The sequence below is a fragment of the Eucyclogobius newberryi genome, unplaced genomic scaffold (genome assembly GCF_026437365.1).
Source record: "Eucyclogobius newberryi isolate DKJ021-1_F unplaced genomic scaffold, fEucNew1.0.hap1 SCAF_19, whole genome shotgun sequence".
NCBI lineage: Eukaryota > Metazoa > Chordata > Actinopteri > Gobiiformes > Gobiidae > Eucyclogobius > Eucyclogobius newberryi.
In genome coordinates this window covers 4738941-4754867 of record NW_027315823.1, presented here as the reverse complement: position 1 = coordinate 4754867, position 15927 = coordinate 4738941, and the positions used below count along the sequence as shown (strand labels likewise).

Below are 15927 nucleotides of genomic sequence, written 5' to 3'. Positions count from 1 at the left end.
GTCCTGCAGGTAGCGGTCCGTCCTGCAGGTAGCGGTCCGTCCTGCAGGTAGCGGCCCGTCCTGCAGGTGGTGGTCCGTCCTGCAGGTGGTGGTCCGTCCTGCAGGTGGGGGTCCGTCCTGCAGGTGGCGGTCCGTCCTGCAGGTGGGGGTCCGTCCTGCAGGTGGCGGTCCGTCCTGCAGGTGGTGATCCGTCCTGCAGGTAGCGGCCCGTCCTGCAGGTAGCGGCCCGTCCTGCAGGTAGCGGCCCGTCCTGCAGGTAGCGGCCCGTCCTGCAGGTACCGTAGCGGTCCGTCCTGCAGGTAATGGTCCGTCCTGCAGGTAGCGGCCCGTCCTGCAGGTAGCGGCCCGTCCTGCAGGTAGCGTAGCGGTCCGTCCTGCAGTTAATGGTCCGTCCTGCAGGTAGTGGTCCGTCCTGCAGGGGGCGCTCTAACATCTGCTCTTCTTTCGCTTCCAGCCGCCGCAGCAAAGTTCCGTCGCGACTCTCTGTTCTGTCCGGACGAGCTGGACTCTCTCTTCTCGTACTTCGACACCGGCTCCGGTCCTCGCAGTAAGTTTTCCCGCAGTGTCACGCTCTCGGTCAGTCGAGGGTCTTGACCTTCAGCTGACCGTCGTGTGTGTGTCTCGTTCCCTCAGGTCCGGCCGGTTTGAGCAGCGACTCGGGGCTCGGGGGCAGCACCGACGGCAGCACCGACGTTCTGGCGCTCGGGTCGGTCGTGGACAGCGTCACGGAAGAAGGTTTGTCTCTGGTCAACACGCCGACCCGGGACGTCCAGGGCCGGTCACCACGCCGACCCGGGACGTCCAGGGCCGGTCAACGCGCAGACCCGGGACGTCCAGGGCCGGTCATCGCACCGACCCGGGACGTCCAGGGCCAGTCACTAGCAGACCGGGACGTCCAGGGCCGGTCAACACGCCGACCCGGGACGTCCAGGGCCGGTCAACGCGCAGACCCGGGACGTCCAGGGCCGGTCATCGCACCGACCCGGGACGTCCAGGGCCAGTCACTAGCAGACCGGGACGTCCAGGGCCGGTCAACACGCCAACACGGGACGTCCAGGGCCGGTCAACGCGCCGACCCGGGGCGTCCAGGGCCGGTCATCGCGCCGACCCGGGACGTCCAGGGCCAGTCACTAGCAGACTGGGACGTCCAGGGCCGGTCAACACGCCGACCCGGGACGTCCAGGGCCGGTCAACGCGCCGACCCGGGGCGTCCAGGGCCGGTCCCCGCACCGACCCGGGACATCCAGGGCCGGTCACCGCGCCGACCCGGGACGTCCAAGGCTGGCCAACGCGCCGACCCGGGACGTCCAGGGCCAGTCACTAGCAGACCGGGATGTCCAGGGCCGGTCAACACGCCGACCCGAGACGTCCAGGGCCGGTCAACGCGCCGACCCGGGGCGTCCAGGGCCGGTCACCGCGCCGACCCGGGACGTCCAAGGCTGGCCAACGCGCCGACCCGGGACGTCCAGGGCCAGTCACTAGCTGACCGGGACGTCCAGGGCCGGTCAGTCTTCAGTCCGGGTTGTTTGTGAGGAGAACACTCATGGTTGATCTTCTTGTTCTTCTCGCTGCTTCAGAGGAGGAGTCGGAGTCGTCCAGTGGAGAGGTGGAGATCGAGCAGGAGCCTTCAGACTCTGAGGACCCGCGGGAGCTGCACCCGGGGGCCACGCTGCACCCGGGCGTCGCGTCTGCACAACCTGCCGCTGATGGCAGAGTCGTTAGCCCACGGCGCTGACGTGCACGCCTCCACAGAGGAGGAGGAGGGCAAGACGGCGCTCATACAGGCCGTGATCGGGGTGAGTGCGCTCGGCCCGAGGGCAAAGGTCACGTATGTCCAAGGGTCTACACAGGGTCGGGAGGCATGATTCTGGAAACGTGTTTTAGTTACAGGAAACTGAATTATCGGATTTCAGATTCTAGAATGTGATGACTGAGTATGACGTCACCACTTTTCCTTGAATTATGTAAAATTTGAATTGACAAATATTTAAAGCAGATCTAAATAACTTAAGTAGCGCCTCCTGCAGTTCACTTGTGAAAATACACTGTCAGAGAACAGAGAACTTCTTTGAAATAAGACGGTAAAATCACTTTTTTAAACTTTTAACGTTGTCAAACATAAGAAGGAGTGAGGGTTTCTCAGGAGAGTTGTCTGGAGCTGGTTTTCAACTCCGAGACAGCAGGGGGCGACTCTTCAAATGCCCCAAAATATATAAATAACCATCCCAAGGACTCACATTCAATAAGAGACATTCAAGAAGATGAAAATGTTACTTAGTTCTGCTTTAATCTGATCATTTGTATTTGTTCATCACTAGACACATGAACAAAATACAGCATTTTAACTATAATTTTAGCTGCTCCACCTGTATTAAATATCATTGACCTGCAGAAAGTTGTGATGTCACTAAAATGTATTTAACGTTGGGCCAATCAGTGATTCTGCCGTTCAAAGCCTGAATTTCATGATCAGATTCCACCGTTTTCCTCTGATTGTAGAAAAGTAACTGTAACTTCTGAAAACCACCAAATTAACGAGCAACTGTACGACAATGTTACTCAAAAATAATATTCTGAAGATGTGTTTTTGGTGTTCAGTTACTTTCCGACACTGTCTGTAGGAAACGTTTAGACTCTGTAACTCTCTCTGACGTCGCTCGCACGTGTCGGAGGCTAAAACGTCTCACATTTCGTGACGTTTCTCCTCCGATCGTTCTCGCTTCATCGCAGACTTCATCTTCCCTCAGGGTTCTCTCATCGCCTGCGAGTTCCTGCTGCAGAACGGCGCCGACGTGAACCAGCGGGACATGAGGGGGAGGGGCCCACTGCACCACGCCACCTTCCTGGGACACACCGGGTACGCCGCGCCTTGGTCACTTCTGCCGCGCCTCGGTCACTTCTGCCGCGCCCCGGTCACTTCTGCCGCGCCTCTGTCACTTCTGCCGCGCCTCCGTCACTTCTGCCGCGCCTCCGTCACTTCTGCCGCGCCTCCGTCACTTCTGCCGCGCCTTCGTCACTTCTGCCGCGCCTCCGTCACTTCTGCCGCGGTCACTTCTGCCGCGCCTGAAAAAAGCTCCTGAACATTCTAAGTGGCTTTTTTGGCATATTTTTTGTCCGTGGAGCTATTGTTTCGTTTAAAGTCCATCAGAAAGTTTCTCATGTTTCTTTAATTCTGACTTAGTTTGGTGGTGTAGAACCTGTAGTCAATATTTATCCTAGTTTTACTTCTATTAAGTTGCAGTTTGTGAAGGAATATTGAAAAAAAAGAGTGCAAACTGACAGGAAGTCGAGCTGAATCCCGCTGTGATGTCATCAGTGTGCGACACAGTTTAGACTGACACACTTTTCTGACAGTTTAAACCATCGTTGGACTAAATAAAGGTGTTTTATGGTATTATTGTGTGTCAGATCAGAACTGTTGTGTCATTTAGGTGGAGTTTGGCTCTTGTTTACAGTCTGGTTGCTATGGTAACAGCTGTGGAATCACCTCTACCTGTGTCATATTTGTGCTCGTGTCCAACCATTTATACAAGTATAAAAAAAAGTCAATCAAATGGGGACAAAATGTTGAATCAAATCTGAAATTTAAATATGAAGTGTGTGTTTAAGCTGTCATAGAGGGGGAGATAAAAGACACTTCCACTCAATGCCACAATAATACATTTCCTCAGCACTTGGACTCAGAAACATGTTATTTATGAATCAAAAGGTCATGAGAACCGTGATGTTCTTTATCTGCTTCTCTAAAACTGCTCCGAGCGCTTTCATTCCATCACGTGTTTTTGACCTTTGACCTTGAACATTGGGACGTTGCGTGCCTAAACTCTCCAACATCAGAACATCGCTCCGGATTAACGTTGAGTGACAGCTGCATAATAGCTCACTAGCTCTTCTTCTTCTTCTTCTTCTTCTTCTTCTTCTTCTTCTTCTTCTCTTCAGTCAGGTGTGTCTGTTCCTGAAGCGCGGCGCGTCTCAAACTGAGGTGGACGAACAGGGACACGACCCCCTGAGCATCGCGGTGCAGACGGCCAACGCCGACATCGTCACGCTGTGAGAACCCCTTTCATCTACGAGTCTGACCCCGGCGTGACTCCTTTGTTCTCAACCGCAAAGTCCAAACATGCTAGACCATTGTAGAACATCGTAGAACATCATACAGCATTGTAGAACATTGTAGAACATCATAGAGCATTGTAGAACATTGTAGAACATCATAGAGCATTGTAGAACATCGTAGAGCATTGTAGAACATTGTAGAACATCGTAGAGCATTGTAGAACATCGTAGAGCATTGTAGAACATCGTAGAGCATTGTAGAACATCGTAGAACATCATAGGACATCGTAGAACATCATAGAGCATTGTAGAACATTGTAGAACATCGTAGAGCATTGTAGAACATCGTAGAACATCATAGAGCATCGTAGAACATCGTAGAGCATTGTAGAACATCGTAGAACATCATAGAGCATTGTAGAACGTCGTAGAGCATTGTAGAACATCGTAGAACATCATAGGACATCGTAGAACATCATAGAGCATTGTAGAACATTGTAGAACATCGTAGAGCATTGTAGAACATCGTAGAATATCATAGAGCATCGTAGAACATCGTAGAGCATTGTAGAACATCGTAGGACATCGTAGAGCATTGTAGAACATCGTAGAACATTATAGAGCATCGTAGAACATCGTAGAGCATTGTAGAACATCGTAGGACATCGTAGAGCATTGTAGAACATCGTAGAACATTATAGAGCATTGTAGAACATCGTAGAGCATTGTAGAACATCGTAGAACATTATAGAGCATTGTAGAACATCGTACAGCATTGTAGAACATCGTAGAACATCATAGGACATCGTAGAACATCATAGAGCATTGTAGAACATCGTAGAACATCGTAGAGCATTGTAGAACATCGTAGAATATCATAGAGCATCGTAGAACATCGTAGAGCATTGTAGAACATCGTAGGACATCGTAGAGCATTGTAGAATATCGTAGAACATTATAGAGCATCGTAGAACATCGTAGAGCATTGTAGAACATCGTAGGACATCGTAGAGCATTGTAGAACATCGTAGAGCATTGTAGAACATTGTAGAACATCGTAGAGCATTGTAGAACATCGTAGAACATTATAGAGCATTGTAGAACATCGTACAGCATTGTAGAACATCGTAGAGCATTGTAGAACATCGTAGAACATTATAGAGCATTGTAGAACATCGTAGAGCATTGTAGAACATCATAGAACATTATAGAGCATTGTAGAACATCGTAGGACATCGTAGAGCATTGTAGAACATCGTAGAACATTATAGAGCATTGTAGAACATCGTAGAGCATTGTAGAACATCGTAGAACATTATAGAGCATTGTAGAACATCGTAGAACATTATAGAGCATTGTAGAACATCGTACAGCATTGTAGAACATCGTAGAGCATTGTAGAACATTGTAGAACATCGTAGAGCATTGTAGAACATCGTAGAACATCATAGAACATCGTAGAGCATCGTAGAACATCGTAGAACATCGTAGAGCATTGTAGAACATCGTAGAACATCATAGAGCATTGTAGAACATCGTACAGCATCGTAGAACATCGTAGAGCATTGTAGAACATTGTACAGCATCGTAGAACATCGTAGAGCATTGTAGAGCATTGTAGAACATCGTACAGCATTGTAGAACATCGTAGAGCATTGTAGAACATTGTAGAACATCGTAGAGCATTGTAGAACATCGTACAGCATTGTAGAACATCGTAGAGCATTGTAGAACATCGTAGAACATCATAGAACATCGTAGAGCATTGTAGAACATCGTAGAGCATTGTAGAACATTGTAGAACATCGTAGAGCATTGTAGAACATCGTAGAACATCATAGAGCATTGTAGAACATCATAGAGCATTGTAGAACATCGTACAGCATCGTAGAACATCGTACAGCGTTGTAGAACATCGTACAGCGTTGTAGAACATCGTAGAACGTTTGTGGAGCCAAAACGGTTGAGCATTAGTTGGAGTTACCCAGCTCTTCCTTCGTCTAGAACGTAAATGGAACCTTCTGAATTAAACTGTTTCTCAAATGCAAATCTGTGTTTCTTTAACAAGTCGAGAAGCGAAAGTATTTGCTGTTTTCTTTGCGTAACTGCCACTGAAAACATTCCAAGCAGCAGACGTTCAGAAGAAGAGTCTTTTGTTCTTGTTACACTTTAAGCCGCCCAGTGACTCTTTACAGAAGAAATTGAGCTAATTTCAAAAATGTTCCTCAAAGTGTGTTTAAATCATGCTTCTGACTCGTCTGATGAGCCGATGACGCAGACACTGGGCAGTAAAAGTGTCAGCTGTCAATCAAAAAAAAAATCACTTTAAAGTCAGATTTCCTTCACTGTTTACAGTAAAAAAGACTTTGCGTCCTACGGGGAACTGCGATGGCGTCATCACTAACAGCCTGATCTTCTGGTGTCGCAGGCTTCGTCTGGCGAGGATGAACGAGGAGATGAGAGAAGCCGACGTTCCTTTGGGTCATCCAGGTCAATATCCGAGCAGCAGCCCCACAGAGCAGCAGTACAAGAAGTGCATACAAGAGTTCATCTGCCTCACCATAGACGAGAGCTAGTACACACACCCAGAACAGAGCAGATTCTGCGACTGTGACTGCGACTCTGACTGCGACTCTGACTGCGACTCTGACTGCAACTGCGACTCTGACTGCGACTGCGACTCTGACTGCAACTGCGACTCTGACTGCGACTCTGACTGCGACTGCGACTCTGACTGCAACTGCGACTCTGACTGCGACTCTGACTGCGACTGCGACTCTGACTGCGACTGCGACTCTGACTGCAACTGCGACTCTGACTGCGACTCTGACTGCGACTGCGACTCTGACTGCAACTGCGACTCTGACTGCGACTCTGACTGCGACTGCGACTCTGACTGCGACTGCGACTCTGACTGCAACTGCGACTCTGACTGCGACTGCGACTCTGACTGCGACTCTGACTGCAACTGCGACTCTGACTGCGACTCTGACTGCGACTCTGACTGCAACTGCGACTCTGACTGCGACTCTGACTGCGACTCTGACTGCAACTGCGACTCTGACTGCGACTGCGACTCTGACTGCAACTGCGACTCTGACTGCGACTGCGACTCTGACTGCGACTGCGACTCTGACTGCGACTCTGACTGCGACTCTGACTGCGACTGTGACTGCAACTGTGACTACTACTGATAATACTGCTACTGTGACTCTGACTGTGACTGCGACTCTGACTGTGACTGCGACTCTGACTGTGACTGCGGCTGTGACTCTGCGCGCTGTTCACTGTCACTGCTGGAGACTCTGTTACTTCGACCTTCATCCGGGGCCCAGTGCTATGAAGCAATGGTCTGTCCTTTAACACGTGTCCATCACTGTGCGAAACCACGACGCCATTTGTGTAAAGCCACTGGAGCTCAGCCACTGGAGCTCAGCCACTGGAGCCCTGCCACTGTCATCTGCTTCTGTGCGTCTTCTATCAGGGTTATCCTCATGCTAACGCGCTAACACTTTTACCTCTGGGGAAGCTAAAGCCGCACTGATACTTTCACTCCTTCTGGGGCAGATCTACCAAGTTATTGCACTACATTTCACTATAACACTACATAAAAGTCTTATTTATCTTGTAGTTTAAACTCTACAATCGTGTGATTCTTGTATTTATTAAGCATATTTCAGACTTCTCTCACAGGTTGATGCATCTGTTGGGTTTAAAATGTGAACTGCATCTGGATTTGTAATTAGCTCATTTAATTCCAACATTTTGCACCTTACCCAAGCTTATTTTAACGTCGATTCCTGCCAGACGCACGACTTCTACACATAACTGCCGCCATATTGGATCTCGTCGCTGATGTAAAAGAATGTAAACAGGACATAGTCGTAATGACATTTACTCCACAAATGAGTCCCCATCCGTCGTTTATGAACAAAAGGTTGCAATGTGGACGCCGTTTAAGCAAAGTGGAGATGCAACCTCCCCTCAGTCTACAACAGCCTCATAAAACATCAGCTAAAGCCAAACTGTGCTTACTTTGTAGATCTACCCTTCATCTCCAGCACCCGAGCAGACTGTACATAGCCTCTGACCTTTGACCTTTGACCTATTCCCGTGGCATGAGGCGACCTGTGTTTTTTTTTTTTAAACGCTAAAACGTAGCAGAACAAGCTGTGTTGTTTTTGGAGGATTTGGAAGAGTTGTCATTTGAAGCTGTGATAAAACGGGCTGCTGCCTTCTGTAAATAGACTTGAAAATGTTGTGCATGTACAGACGATACTGTCAGTGTAAAGGAAAAAAACGGAAAAAAAACAACACGCACATTCCCAACTACAGTATTATTTTTTTGAATTCTGTCATATCTTATTTTTTTTATATTTTTATCAATTTAGTTGTGTGTTTTATTTATGTTGGACCAATAGATTCTCGGGAAACAGATTGTGAAAAGTCAAATGCAGTCTTTAATTGATGTTATTCCAGATGTTTTCCCATATGGCCTTAATAAGAATAAGCTAATTTATGATGTTTTTATTTTATTTATTGCTTTGGATAGTACTAGTAGAATCAGCCAAAACATTATAACCCACTGGAAATAAACTGTGATTCTTTCTCAAAAACCTGGTTCTTCCTTGGGTTAGTTATGGATTTAATCTGTCTAAACCAGGACTAACCAAGTTCCAAACCAGGACTAATTTAGGACAAAGCCAGGAATAAACCCGGACTAAACCAACCAAGACTAAACCAGGACTAACCAAGGTCTAAACCAGGACTAAACCAGGACTAAACCAACCAAGACTAAACCAGAACTAACGTATATCTAAACCAGAACTAACCAAGTTCCAAACTAGGACTAATCCAGGAGAAAGCCAGGAATAATCCAGGACTAAACCAACCAAGACTAAACAGGACTAACCAAGCTCCAAACCAGGACTAACCAAGTTCCAAACCAGGACTAATCCAGGAGAGAGCCGGGACTAAACCCGCACTAAATCATCCAAGTCTAAACCAGGTCTAAACCAACCAAGATTAAACCAGGACTAACCAAGGTCTAAACCAGGTCTAAACCAGGACTAACCAAGGTCTAAACCAGGACTAAACCAGGTCTAAACTGGGACTTAACCAGGTCTAAACCAGGTTAGTCACACAGTACACAGTATTTTGGACTCAGTGGTTGTGTCTTTTCACTTCTCAGTGACTTTGAGCACTGAATCTTCACTGTCTGTGGTCATTATGTTATGGCTGATCTTAATAACATCAAAACTACTTCATAATTACTATTGCAAAAATAGATTGATATATCTATACGCCCAAAACAACAACTTAGCACTCTTATTTATTCCTATTATTCCAGATTGTGTACTTTCTTTTGTAAATAATCCACTGTTCAAAACCAGACCACTTTTCTGTCTCTTTGTGTTCTGTCTATTTGACTTTTCTGTGGCTGTTCTTAATGCGTCGCCTGGAAACGCTGGAGTAAAGTCGCGTAAAAAGAACCGAGAACAACGGGCCTCATTCTAGCAGCAAAAACCATTTACATTTCAGCAACATTATCTTCTACTGCATCAAACCATCTGCCTCTTTAAAGACGGGGATGAAGGGGTCTTTGGCGTTCTGTCCAGGCACTTGCACGGACGGCTAAATGTCATTCCACGGTCAAATCCACTTCCAAATAAACTAAAATTGAGATGGTTTTATATGAAGCAAAAAAAGAACCATGACATGTTTTAAGTGAAAAATAATGAATTAATTTCTTTTCAAGTTTCAATTTTTTTGTCAATTATATATAAAAAAAAAATCAACTTCTTTTTCACAGTTTAAACATTACAATTATTATTGGTTGGTTTTTTTCTAATTCATTTTTATTTTCCAGATTTTTTTTGAATATTTTTTTCAAGCTTCAAGTCCTTTTTAATTGATTTTTGATTTTAGAAATATTTATTTTTTCCATGACAATTATTTAAAAAAAAAAATCATTTAACTTTTTCACAGTTAAACATTAAAATTATCATTAGCAAGTTTCAAGTCCTATTTTATTTTCTTTTTTTCATTTTAGTAATATATATTTTTTCAATGTCAATTTAAAAAAAAAAAAAAATCAATTATCTTCTTTTTCTCAGTTTAACATTCAAAATTGCTTTCCCAGTTTCACATTTTTGTTTTTAGTTTCAAAGATTATGGACCTCTTTTGACTCCCGAGGTTTTATTATTGTATTTTATTTCTTATCTACATATTTTTATCACATTATTTTAATCTCACATTCCGCCACGGCACCGTCCTTATCCCGCAATTGGCGTGAATGACAAATCTGAATCCAAACACAGGGTAAATCACAGGCTAAATCCAGCTACACCAGTTCCTCTACTGCCCCCTTGTGACTAGAAGACGTATTTTTAATCCTATCTCGCAACGAACAAGGCCCATTGTTCCTGATTCTGTCCGTTTTACGCGACTTTAAATCCAAAACGTACCTTTGTTTTGACACTTTTTTGTTTGATTTCCATTTTGCCAAAGACATTTCTAAAGGGAAAGTGTTTGAACGTGTAAAGTCGCCGTGGAGATGGTCGTTTTCCCGTGTAGATGAAGTACGTGTTTTAATCGTTGTACACACATATGCGTTTCCAAACTGAGGTTAAATAAATGTACCGTCTAAATGTGTGTGCGTGTCGACAAACGTGTAAATACGACGTGTCCGAGCGGCCCCGCCTCTTTCACGTGTAAAGGGTCGTACGACGTGTCCGAGCGGCCCCGCCTCTTTCACGTGTCATTTCAAACTACCACATAATAAAAGCAACTAACCTCGCTTTTGGCTTTTCTGTCGTTTCTCATTCTTCTTGTCCATGTGACACTTTTAAGGGTTTCAACTGTGGAACTTTTCTGTCGATTTTAAAGGTGCACTGAGGAACTTTTCTGTCCATGTGACACTTTTAATGGTTTTAACTGTGGAACTTTTCTGTCCATGTGACACTTTTAATGGTTTTAACTGTGGAACCTTTCTGCTGTTGTCGCTTTGGAAGGTTTTCAACATCGTGGCATGTAGTTGTACCCGCGATAACACTGTTTTTAAAGTTTTTTTTTTAAAACTACGTTAAAAAAAAATCATGAAAAATTCTGTAATAAAAAAAAAATCATGAAAAATTCTGTAATTGAATAAAAATATTGAAAGATTCTGTAATTAAAAAATAATAATAAAAAAAAACTGTAATTAATAAAAAATAATGATTCTGTAATTGAATATTGAAACATTCTGTAATTGAATAAAAATAATGATAAATTCTGTAATTTAACAAAAATTATGAAAAATTCTGTAATTAAAGGCGTAATGGACGATTTTTCGCCGATTTGAGAACTCAAGCGGAAGTGCGCATGTGCACTCTTTTCTGCAGAGAAAATCCTCGTGGCCACACGTCCGTTTGTTTATTAGCGCGACGGATCGCATCGCATCTCTCGTCTCTGTAGATTTTCGTCTCTTTTCTGTCCTGTACACTGAGAGAACTATATTATGATAGATCAATGTGCTTAGACACAGGGAAACGTAGACACAGGGAAACGTGCTGCTCTCATGGGGACGAGCCAGAACGAGGCTGCAGGTGAGCAGCCTCGTTCCATGATTGATATGTGGCAGGACTAATCGGCAGTCCACGCCACGAGGAAATGAGACTCAGATTTGGGCCAAAAAAATCATCCATTCCACCTTTAAACAAAAATATTGATCTGTAATTGAATAAAAATAATCTGTAATTTCATAAAATGAAAGAAAAAATCTGTAATTAAATAAAAATATTTAAAATTTGTAATTAAATTTAAAAAAAATAATTAAAAACACTGATTAAATGCAAATAATGTACGTTGAAAGGACGTTTGTGGAAGGATCCAGAGAAAAAGAGGTTTGAATTCTGTCAACTGGACTAAAGTGTTTAAGAGAGAACACGTTTCGACACTAATTTCTTAATTTTTACACAGATGTGGTTCCGACTTAAACAACTTGTATGTAGACGATGTGGCTAATGCTAAACTGTTGGCTAAAGTTGTGCTTAAAGTCCATGTAACACATTAAACGACTTTACAGTAAAACAAAGGGAAACGCGATAATGTTTATAATGTCACTTCCTGGTTTGACATGAGCACAAACATGACATAAAGATAATTCCACTGTTTGCAGTCTGGTTGCTAAATGTTACTTAGCAACCAGACTGTAAACACGGGCCAAAGACCATAGAAATCCAACAAGATTTATGATTTGATTAGACCTGACAATTTGATTATCACTGTCTTAATTACCTGTGTGGGAGGAGCTAACATCATGTGATCATCAGTGTAGTGAAAACAACACACGGGTGAACTTCCTGACCCCTGTGTGAACTTAGCCTGCTGACCACTCCAGGACAGTGACGGGTCAGATCCTGCGTTTTGAGAAGCAAGCGTTCAGTCAAGCTGCTCCCACAGCTTGGAATACTTTTCCGTCTGAACTGAAACTTTGTGAGCTGTTTTTTTGGTTTATATATTTGAAAACATATATAAACCAGCTAACTGAGCTGGTGGGCACAACTTGAGCTCTGTGTTGTAAGGTTCTGATCACACCCAGCTTGTGCTGTAGTGGGTGGTTGGAACCAAAGAGCAGATACTGGTATCTGCTCAATCTTCCTGGTATCTATACTGGTATACTGAACCCCTGGAAAGGTAGAGGACCAGGACCAGGACATTTAGATGCTAATCAGGTACTCAGGGTGGTTGAGCCAGGGTCTCACAAAGACAAAGAGGATTCTAATAGCCCATTAAAAATTCTGAATATGCTAGCTCGGTAGATACAAGGGGGGAGTTTCTGTTGAAACAAACAACTCTTTCTACTTCAGGAAGGCTCCGCCCAATGGGCGGGTCTTACCACAGAATAGTACAAATATCGGAGTTCCCAACCTAAATTCTGTTATTGACAATGACTCTTGGATGAGAGTCGTATAAAGGTTAATAAATAAATTGGGGTGTAAAATGTGACTGTGTAGTTTCGACAACTTTACGGACAAGAGGGTGTATTTTGAGTATCGCTTGAGTTTCATTAGCCCCTCCTTAAGGTCAGGGCCGGCCCAGCCTATAAGCGAACTAAGCAGCCGCGTAGGGCCCCGAGGCGTTAATAGGGCCCCCAATCTGGCAACCCGTCTTATGCGAAGTGCAAGCGCAGCGTGCGCCACTAGTGTAGTGGCGCTGCTGGCGCGGCAGCGCACACAGCGGTAACATAACGCACAAACCGCGTTTATTTGTAATGACAATCTGGCAACCAAGACACCAAACCTGCGCTGATTGGGCAACTTCATTGTGCGCGAGCAGAACGAGAGCAAAACATAAACACAACAGAACGTGGTCCTCATGTCCAGAGGAATATATCCCCTCGATGCCGAAAAACGAAAGAAGAAACTTCTTGACGATGTAAAGAAACTGCAAACTCAACAACACTCTCCAGGTATTGAACTTCTCTTACAAAGAGACAGTTAATGCTGCTGTTTGAAACAACACGATTCTGTCACGTTCGCTCAGGCTGGAGGCGACGAGACCTCTGCCCCGCGCATAATAATATGTCTGAATGAAAGATAATAAGCTTAACATTTACACCAGCCCCGTAGTGTTAGCTGCAGGTGAGGCCGGGGAGGGGCGTCTATGGCCCGGGTCACTAAGAGGCGGAGATCCGGTCCGGACGAGCGCCGTCCAGAACCTCTGATGTGAGACTTTGGAGTGTACAGTGTGCGGCCCCTGTCCCCTGTCCCGGGCCCCTGTGCAGCCTCAGTTAGAGATGAGCTGGTTTGAGTTTGCGTCCCTCTCTCACACATCACCATGTGTGAGATCAATCGTGACTCGTGATGTCTGTTTGACTTCTTAAAGTGCAATGAGAGGAACGTAAAGGTTTATGCACGTAAGGTCCATCAGCCAATCACATCGCAGCATTGTTTCATGCAGGAGTCCAGTGTGTGATGTTCTGATCAGAACAAACATTTATATTGTAATTAACTTAATTGCAATAATACATTTAAATTTATTTAAAAAGCATCATTAGACTATTTGTTATAAATTATAATAAATTGATAGTGAAAAATAACCAGACATATTAAAATTACGTCTGTTATAGAATAATACTATATATTTTTATACAAAAGTGGCAAAGTTGCAGAAACGCAGTCTCTTCACTAAAGCGAGGTTTGGACCTTCACTTCTCGTTCTGTTCATTCTCTGGGAATAACATGTTTGCACTGTTTTATCAGTGTTAATTGTTAATCAAGCAACGCTTATGCCATTTGTTTAATTTAATATAACTTGTTTTGTCACTTTGGCAAGAAGGAACAGTTGGGAGCTGTAAAAGATAAATTAGTAAGGATAACTATTACTTTTACATTTTCAGTTAAAATGAATCAATTTGACCATAATTATTTTTCATAGCCAATATTGTATTGAGTAATAAAGTACACTAATGTATTAATAACTGGCTTCAGTCATTTTCTCCTGGCACACTTTCATCACATCATCATTTTATAGCATTACAACCTCAACATTTTACTCTTACTTTAGCCGGTTGGACCACATTAAAATGCACCAGAAGACCCAAAAAAGGTCTGAAAATTTCTGGGGGAGGGCCCCCAGACCCCCCTGTTTATTAATTTAAACTAATACTAATGTGCTAATGTGGCTGTCGACCCTTAACGCCCACAAATACACCCAAAAACATAACTGGGACGTGTGTTATTTGTACAGGGAGTAGAGGTGATGTCAGCGGAATACCAAGTTGCATTGTGGGATTTAAGTTATCAATATTTGAGTTTGTGAGGTGTTGAGAATAAACTAACTGGCAAACGGATGCCCTGGAGTTTTGGTGCGCTTTGTTTGCGTTGAAGAAAGTTCCCAAATGTGAATTGTTTACTGACAATGGCAATAAAACTGATTCTGATGACGTGGTGAGGGGCCCCCAAAAATGTTTTCGCTTAGGGCCCCCTGAAGGCTTGGGCCGGCCCTGCTTAAGGTATAAAGCACTGACTCACTTTCTCTGGAATTGAGTGTCGAAACAGAATTAATTTCCGTTAATCATCCATAAGAGTCACGTTGTGCAAAGAGGGAGGGAGCTCAAGGTGATTGTTTGTGCGTTTCCGACTGTAAATGTCAAGTTTTCACTCCTCTTCACGTCAAACGTTTTAAATGTGTTTTTCCTCACATTTAGGGCCGACTTCTCCCACCGGAAGAGTCAAAGTCAAGGATCGAGTGAGTTTGCTTTTGGGAACAAGCGTTTTTATGGCGTTTTTTTTGGAGTGTTTCTGTTTCTCTTTTATTAAGTTTGTGGATTGCGGATTTTCTGATGGTTTTCTGATGGTTTTTCTGATGTTTTTTTCTGATGGTGCCTGGGTTTTACACTCTGAAACTCCGGATTGGGGGAATCCCTTGGGTCCTGTCCATTGAAAATAGTGAATATGTCAAGCTTTTAGACGTTTATTCAAAGTGATTCATTTCAACTTTCTAACCACATCAGTGCAAGTCACTTTCAATCTAAAGGAAGTGGAGTTGTATCTGTCCAAAGCGCTTCTTTTGTCCCGTCGTCTCTTAATATGGTACAAACCTTTCTGTTCCTTCCTTGTCCTTGTCCGTCTGTCGTTTGTGAACATCTTAAACTCCAGTTGTGTTTGTTGCAGACGACTTCTCCCGTCCTGACGACTTTCACCAGTTTCCTGTCCAATCGACTGTCCAGCCATAAAAACTGACCTTAACATTCAAATAAACTCATAAATAAATAAATAATTATGATGTGTAATAAAGCTGCTGCACTTTCAACATCGCCGTGACGACCTGTCCTTGACCGTGGTTTGGGGCGTCTTGTTCTTTTGCACTAAATAGTCTGTTATTGC

The 15927-nt window shown here is 44.2% G+C and overlaps 1 protein-coding gene across 1 annotated transcript in view; it reads left to right on the top strand.

Moving 5' to 3' along the window:
• The window catches only part of LOC140365198 (arf-GAP with coiled-coil, ANK repeat and PH domain-containing protein 3-like), a 55903-nt gene extending 49235 nt beyond the window's left edge, over positions 1-6668 (top strand). The window contains 7 exon segments of the mRNA XM_072451477.1: positions 455-547; positions 634-735; positions 1578-1675; positions 1677-1796; positions 2748-2857; positions 3940-4050; positions 6485-6668. Of these exon segments, the coding sequence (XP_072307578.1) occupies positions 455-547; positions 634-735; positions 1578-1675; positions 1677-1796; positions 2748-2857; positions 3940-4050; positions 6485-6632 (782 nt within the window). The 3' untranslated portion in view covers positions 6633-6668.
• Positions 6669-15927: the final 9259 nt, after the last annotated feature.